Below are 7,324 nucleotides of genomic sequence, written 5' to 3'. Positions count from 1 at the left end.
CCATAAAAAAAAGGCATTGAAATATGTAGTAAATATATCACCCATATGGTTTCAGATGTTTATTTCAACATCTAAAATGCTGTATGTTACACACAAAGCTATAACACATGTAAAGATTGTAGCATATTCACATGGGCGCTGATGTACATGATATTTACAGTAAAAAGGAAACACAATTGTTCCTGGCAAAATGAGTCGAACTATAGGGTTGGAGGGAAAAAAAAAACCCCACCTGTGCTATGTAGCACACACTTATGTACATGGGTGTCCCTCAAACAACAGAACCCACCCCACACACTCATTCTGCATTGTAAAATGTGACTCTGTTTCAGTAACAACGGGCATGATAGCGGGCAAATAGTAGGAACTTGGTTGGCAGGTGCTTCTGTGTTTAAAACTTCTCAAATTATTCACAAGTGATGAGTCTGTGGGCCATTTGGGAGTCTCTGCTATCGTTTCCAACTGTCAGCTTTCTCTGGAGGAATCAGAGGTTGTAATAAAAATGGATTAACTGTTACATATTCCTCCAGAAAAATTATATATATATATAGTTTACCTTGACGGCGCTAAACCCTATTAACGGTGTTAAAGCAAACATTTCTTGTTTTTATGTATATGAATTTTACACACAGAAAAGGGAAACAAAATTAATATAAATCAGCAGGCAAAACAATGTACTTGTAAACCATCATATCCCACCAGATGTCAAAAGGAGCTCCAAAAAACTGTAAAGGAGCCGCTCCCCTTAGCCAGGCCGTCAGCAGCTCTGTAAATATATCAGCTTGGTCGTTTCCCTCCCCTTACTGCAGAAACCCGGCACAGTGCTGCTCACTGAACTGCGACACGGAGCGCGGATAGATCCGTTTCAATTTCACTCAGCCTCTGGGACACACAGTGTCTCTTCAGCGCCAGCATCAGGGCTTCCTCTCTGCCCTGGGCCAGGGCTTTCAGGATACGCTCAAAATCATCCCCCCTCACAGTGTCATGTGCATCCTGCATCAAAATAAACACAGGAAAACACTCGGGGTTGCAAGCAGTGTGAGCTATAGTACTAACCTGACTAAGCTCAGTACAGCCATTGGCACTACAATATACAGTAGTAGTTCTAGCGGCTTGCAGCTCCTGCAGCCCTAGAGTGCTGGTCATTGCTGATAGAATGTACAGAAGAACCTCACACCTCTGCCTAGCTCTCCAGTAAGGGCTGTTATTGGTCTCCACCCCACCTGTGTCTGCTGCTCCAACGCTTCCAGCTTCTCCTCCAGCTGCCTGCCCTGCTCCTTCTGTTCCAGCAGCTGGGTAGTGAGCTGCAAGAAGTCCTCATTGAGCCCATCAGTCTCCTCTTCCAGGGCCTGGATCCTCGCCTGTGTTACAGACAGCAATTGGTAGCAGACACCTGTGTTGCAGAAACAGATAACCCTAACCCAGATCACTACTTACTTGCAATGCTGAATCTCCTCTGTGTTCAGGCTCTGTTTCTGAAAATAAATAAAAAAGCACACCGGTTTACAGAATCACCCCCTGTTGGATGTAAGAAATAAATCAGTAAGCAATACGACATAGACAAAAAATGTGGCATTCCTTATATCCATTGGAGGCAGTGTTGCAGGGGGACAGGTTAACAGTTACACTCTGGTGTACCAGCTGTACTTAGACAGAAGACACATGGAGCGCTCTATAGAGGCCACAGGTGTGATTTTAATGTCACCTGGAATGTGACTGAAACAGAGCATTATATACAAAGCTGTTCTAACCAACAATTCATTCATTAAGAAAACAAGAACACAGGAATGACAAATAGGCCTTGTGACGATGTTTACTAAATGTATTGCAAACACATACTATGAAATATTTACCAGACTGCATTATGTATTTATTGTGTATCTGTATTTCAGTCTTGGATTTAGTCACCTTCTTGTCCGTTCACAGCGTGCCGACCCTCCGTTTGTCTTCTCTGCTTCATTACCGCTCGGAGATTGAGGTGCAAAAGAAAAGATCTGAACTTTTTAAGCCTGCAATCCAAAAGGAAGTTACAGTGGTTTAGAAGAATAAGGAAGAGGCTGATCGACCCACGGCTAATCATTGCTTGCACACCTTCACGAGCCCCAGAGCTTACAGATTTGATACTGTTTTTAATGGGCTGTCATTATATCAGCTGCTGCTGGTGAAACTATTAATAGTGCATTATAGCAGAGCTCCAGAAACATCCTGGGGGGATGCTAAGTGAGGCTTGGTTGAGAATCTACAAGCATGTTCAATTTCAATAAACTCATTACAAGTGTTTTACTGGCAGATCAAAAGGCAAGCTAGCACTGTACTGTAAATGTCAAGCACACAACACAGAATATATTCTGACCAAATGAACCCAGTGGCTCTATAAATGGCAATGCAACCATTCTGCAAGAGTAGCATGGTAAGAGCCATAGGAAGAATGGTACCATTATCACACCCACAGTACTGCAGTATTATAACAGGAGGCCTGCTGTGCAGTATGTGTTTCCAGTCTATTGTGTTGCTGAATGTCCTGCTCTGGTTTCAGGTTTGTAGGGGTTTGTGGGTTTATCCTCTTGTATTGTAATGGAATGGCAATGATATTGTTCCAGGCACAGCACAGTGAATGGGGTTTATCAAAACTTATCTCGCTTTAATTAGTCTCACCTTTCCTCCAGCATTTCTTTGGAGAACCTTCTTTCGGGTGGCACCTTCAGGTTCATGAAATCTTCAAATACGGACTGCCGGGCAGACCCTGCTGTACTGGCACAGGAATCCCCCTTTCAAAACATGTTAAACAAATCACTTTCAGAACATACAGTGCACTTCAGGAAAAAATCAATGTGGAAAATCTCTCCTAAGAAACGGGAATTCTTCAAAGCCACGCCTGCACTACAGTAGGCAAGGAGGTACCATCACTGCAAAGCTGGTATTCATTCAAATAAATAGGGTTGAAGGGAGGGGCAGAAGAGAAAGGAAGGTTGAAGGGTAAATGAACAGGGATATACTGTTGCCTGCACTCATGAATGGCCACACAGTATCTCACACTACACCCAAGGAGCCACTGGAACAGCATAGTAGAGGTGTTCCAGTCACAGTACAGATTTACTGGAGCAAAGGCTTACAGGATCATAATTTTGCATTGATAATCTTACCTTTTCCTTCGCATCTTCCCAGGTGTCAACTTGGTAGTGAGCGTGGAAGAATGCAGCGCACACTGCTGATATAGCCTTGTGAAACTCTCTGATAAACACAGCAGATTGCTTTTCTCTGGGTTGAGATCCTGCGCATTGCAATAAACAAAATGCATCAAGCAATCAAACACACAATAAATGAATGCAAATAAATTTTACAGCTCAGCTACGTAAAAGGGCTGTAGCGATCATCAAAATATGCCACACCTGCACTGATGTGTGCCATAGTGTGCAGGAGCACAGCACTAAACTCCCCCAAGTTGTCCAGCTTGGCTGTGTGCAGGTACAGGATTCGATTGCAGGTGTCATAGTAGAAATATCCAGTGTAGTGATAATAATACTGATAGTGGTGCGCAGTCCCACTACTGTCCGGAACTGTTTGTGCCAGCAGGAGAGTGACTGGGGGGAAGCTACAGGTGCTGCACAGCAGGCGCACAATGTGGCGGCCAAAGAGGAACACAGTGAAGTTTTGAGGAGTCAGAGCTTCCAGGTCAACAGGAACTAGTTCTCCTGCCTCCGTCTGTGGCCTGGGTGCTTCTCTACGCTCTGAAGGGAAAACAGACACAAGCAGCTGACTGTGAAGCTGACGTTGAAATTTAAATGTAAATATAACTAGTAATACCAAACTGGAGACCAGCATCTACAGCAAACAAACATGGTATGAGCAGTTCTGTACTGGGTTACTGTACTGTATTTTTTTTTTTTGTCAGGTTTCTATTGCCATCTAGTGGTCAATAGCATGTATCACCCTGATCTCACAAGCAAATTACCACCAGGAACGTCTTTAAACATTGCTGCAGTAACGTGGCTATCAGTTAAAAACCTGATGCATGAGCTAGAAACCCCAGGCTCAGCATTCGACTGTATGCAGCACCAGTTCAATTCCATTGATATACTAACTAAAGGAAATGAATAACAAAACCTCATGACTTCATTGACCATTATCCCAATGTTTTCTTTTTCTAATTAACTAACGCGCATTTGCTTGGTTGAGACTGTGCAAGCATGTGCAGTTTCAATAAGATGAACACCCATGAGGTAGTGGAATACTGACCCCATGTTTCCCTGCCTTGTTCCCGGGCGTGTCTGTCTCGAAGCGACTCCAGTATCTGCTGCAGTGTGCTGGAGAGCGGGGTGGCTGTGATCAGGTCTCCAAGCTCCTGGTCACTTAAAGAACACAAGCCTGCGTCCGCAACCTGCAGCTGCTGCCCTGCAAGACCAACATAGCGGTGTGTGATACACTGCCGTTACGGATCCCGTCCTGTCCTCTGTCGTCGAGATGAGGTTAAAAGCTCTACAGCCACGAATGCAGACCAGTCCGGCTCTTTTGTGTAGTGGTTAAGACTCCCTCCACCCTGTTGCATAGGTCTGTTTTGATCAGTTACATCAAGTTTGATATTCTTGAAAAGTTGCTTTTTAAATTTCAGCTCTGTTGTACTGTCACCACAGAAGGGCACAACAGATACAACAAAGTACTAAAGGAATGGTTTAGGCATTGTGTGCATGTAACCAAGCTCACCTGAGAGGCAGGCCTCTCCTGTGTCTGGAAAAGACTCTCCTGTGTCAGCAGTTAGTGTTTGTTTGGGAGCTGGCTGCTGGGAGGTGCTGGGATCCTGGAACAGAGAGCCCTGGTAAAGCACAGGCAGCATGGGAAAGCACATCAGGGTATGGTAAAGCAACTTTTATAGGGGATCCTAATTTGTTAGGAAAATATTGTTTTATTGTGTATGAGGAGCAGGTGTGTTTTTACCTTGGCATGCCCAGTATCCACCCCCAAGTGACTGGGCACGCTCGACACGCTCAAGCAATCTGCTATCCCACAATGCCTCTGTGCTTCCTCTCGGCGGATGGAAAGATTCTCTGAACTCATCCCGAAGAGCAGATCCTCCACACCTCTCAACAGCGCCTCCAATAGGTGAGCGGAGGAACCTGCAAACAAGACAAACACAAGGTTTCTTATCTGCCAACAATGCAAAGTCTGTCGAGCAAGAGGTTTTCTCAACTTCAATTCCAGTGAACTGAAGATCCCTCCATGGCATTGAGGTAAGTGCTATAGCTCTTCAGTGACATGCAATGGAAATGCGGTAGATCTCTACCAAGTGTCTACTAAGCTATTATTCGTTGGCAGAACTGTACCATACCAATGAGTGCATGCCAATGGTGTGCACCAATTCTAAGTGGTAATCCACTGCAGTACCAGTGTGTTACACAACCAATACCACTCTGCTGTACTTGCTCCAAATTCATTGCATTGCACTTTCTGGTTTTGCTATGGTTATGTGTGTGTGTGTGTTTTTTAAGGGAATACACTGATAGTAAAGTATACTGTTTAAAATCTCTTACAGCTCTTGTCGTTGGTTGGGCTGCTGGTTTCCTGGTCTTCAATTCTCTTAATTAGACCAGGTGTTTCAAACAGGACCCACTTCTTCTCAAGCACAGCCAGTCTAGCAGGGTCCATACCCTCCATCGTTTCCTAGGGACAGTAGATTTCAGTTTAATGTTACACGGTACACGCTGTATAAGCTAGGAGTGTGCAGTTGATTTGTAGATGCGGAGAGCTCAGTGTCCGGTCAAAGCCTCTCACCTTCAAAGCCTCAGTCTGCTGGCAGATGCTCTTGTAGAAGTCCAGCATTTCACTACGGTGCTTGGACAGCTGGGCAGCCAGATGAAGGTTCTGGTCCTCCAGTTTATCATAGAGGGTCCGCACATTGAAATCCTCCAAATCCATCTCCCCTGGCCTTTTACCTGCAACACACAGCATATATATATGCACACACACAATTAGTGTATTATGCTGTATGCTCCAAATACAATGGTCCTTAGAAAGAGACATTTTGCATTAGTTCATATAAGCAAAATGTTTCACATGAACATCTTTTACTTGAAACATTGCCCCCACCACTTATGATATGCTTGATATCAATAAATCATTAGACATCCTCACCGGCTTTGAAAACTGCAGACTCCTCTTCTATCTCTGCTCCTTCTCCCTCTCCCCGGCAAGCAAGAGTGTCATAGCATTCCAAACTAGAATTGCAAAAGGACATGAAAGGAAAAATATTACAATGTTTAAAACTACAGCAAAAGTGCCAGCGGGGGGCTCACAATTCAAACTATAACTTAGCAAAGCCCCGAATGAAAGGTCGCCCTCCCTAAAGCATCGGATGATATTTTCTTGCCAATGTAATAAAGATAAAGATGTGTGTGTGCTCTGGTAAGGCTTGCTAAACTGCTGAGATTCTGTAAAAGAGCTCTGGGTGCTGGGTGTCAGTAACTGTTCCGATGGTACAGTATGTTCAAGGCACTGGCCCCTCTGCTGTACCTGGCCCTGGTGTAGATGTAACCCGGAGGGATGCAGGGCTCTCCCAAGCTGCGCCACTTGGGTTTCCAGATCCTCCATGGGCTCAGTCCAGCGTGAACGGGTTTCAGAACCAGAGCCGAGACCGTCAGCACAGCGACCGCCAGGGCCAGGAGACAAAGCACACCTGGCAGGGCACAACACATTTCAGGAAGACACTCGGCCTCGGTTTTGCTGTTCTTTGTAACGTTTGTTTACGAAGAACAATGGTTCCAAGCAGTTCAGACTCTGACCTGAAGGGACTGTGGTTTCACGATGGGACTGCAGACTGCTGCCCAACACTGAGATCTGAAAGCTCGGCAGCTTGGTTCTGAATTGAGATCTCTCAGCATGCGGAGCTCTGATTACCTGCAATGGCGCCCCAGTTCGGTACCAAATTGAGCTGCCGCTGCTTGAGAACGCCGTGTCGGACCAGCTGCCCTGGTGACGAGGGCTGGAAGCTCCTGGACTCACACTCAGTATGATGCTCGCTGACCACCACGATGAGGCTGCGCTCCGGCGCTGCATTGTCCAGCAACACGTACTTCCCAGGCTCCGAGAACACGTGGGCGAATCTGAACGAGAAGCACACACACGCACAACATGCTACTGTACAAAGATGAAAACACTGGAACGTTTTCCTACAGGATAGAAAGCCAGGGCTCCTTACCTGGAGACGTTGAACCGAGTCTCCTTGATCAAGTGCCCTAGTCTTCGGAAGGCTCCTGAATCCCAGCTGGGGTTGCTGTTGAAGAGATGGTCTTTCTGGTACACTGGGAAGTGGCTTCGGCTGCGGTCTGGAAAT

The 7,324-nt window shown here is 45.6% G+C and overlaps 1 protein-coding gene across 1 annotated transcript in view; it reads right to left on the bottom strand.

Moving 5' to 3' along the window:
* Window positions 1–44: 44 nt before the first annotated feature.
* LOC121309471 (SCO-spondin) overlaps window positions 45–7,324 on the bottom strand; it is a 40,846-nt gene continuing 33,566 nt past the window's right edge. The window contains exons 78-93 of the mRNA XM_041242418.1: window positions 7,190–7,316; window positions 6,889–7,094; window positions 6,505–6,667; window positions 6,127–6,209; window positions 5,767–5,927; window positions 5,526–5,655; window positions 4,933–5,111; window positions 4,702–4,810; window positions 4,237–4,392; window positions 3,390–3,728; window positions 3,144–3,271; window positions 2,656–2,768; window positions 1,909–2,009; window positions 1,438–1,475; window positions 1,224–1,361; window positions 45–993 (exon numbers count right to left, since the gene is read on the bottom strand). Coding sequence (XP_041098352.1) covers window positions 829–993; window positions 1,224–1,361; window positions 1,438–1,475; window positions 1,909–2,009; window positions 2,656–2,768; window positions 3,144–3,271; window positions 3,390–3,728; window positions 4,237–4,392; window positions 4,702–4,810; window positions 4,933–5,111; window positions 5,526–5,655; window positions 5,767–5,927; window positions 6,127–6,209; window positions 6,505–6,667; window positions 6,889–7,094; window positions 7,190–7,316 — 2,336 coding nt within the window. The 3' untranslated portion in view covers window positions 45–828. The remainder of the gene's footprint in view (window positions 994–1,223; window positions 1,362–1,437; window positions 1,476–1,908; window positions 2,010–2,655; window positions 2,769–3,143; window positions 3,272–3,389; window positions 3,729–4,236; window positions 4,393–4,701; window positions 4,811–4,932; window positions 5,112–5,525; window positions 5,656–5,766; window positions 5,928–6,126; window positions 6,210–6,504; window positions 6,668–6,888; window positions 7,095–7,189; window positions 7,317–7,324) is intronic.

This window comes from Polyodon spathula, unplaced genomic scaffold (genome assembly GCF_017654505.1).
Source record: "Polyodon spathula isolate WHYD16114869_AA unplaced genomic scaffold, ASM1765450v1 scaffolds_1286, whole genome shotgun sequence".
NCBI lineage: Eukaryota > Metazoa > Chordata > Actinopteri > Acipenseriformes > Polyodontidae > Polyodon > Polyodon spathula.
This window is presented reverse-complemented; position numbering and strand designations above follow the sequence as displayed.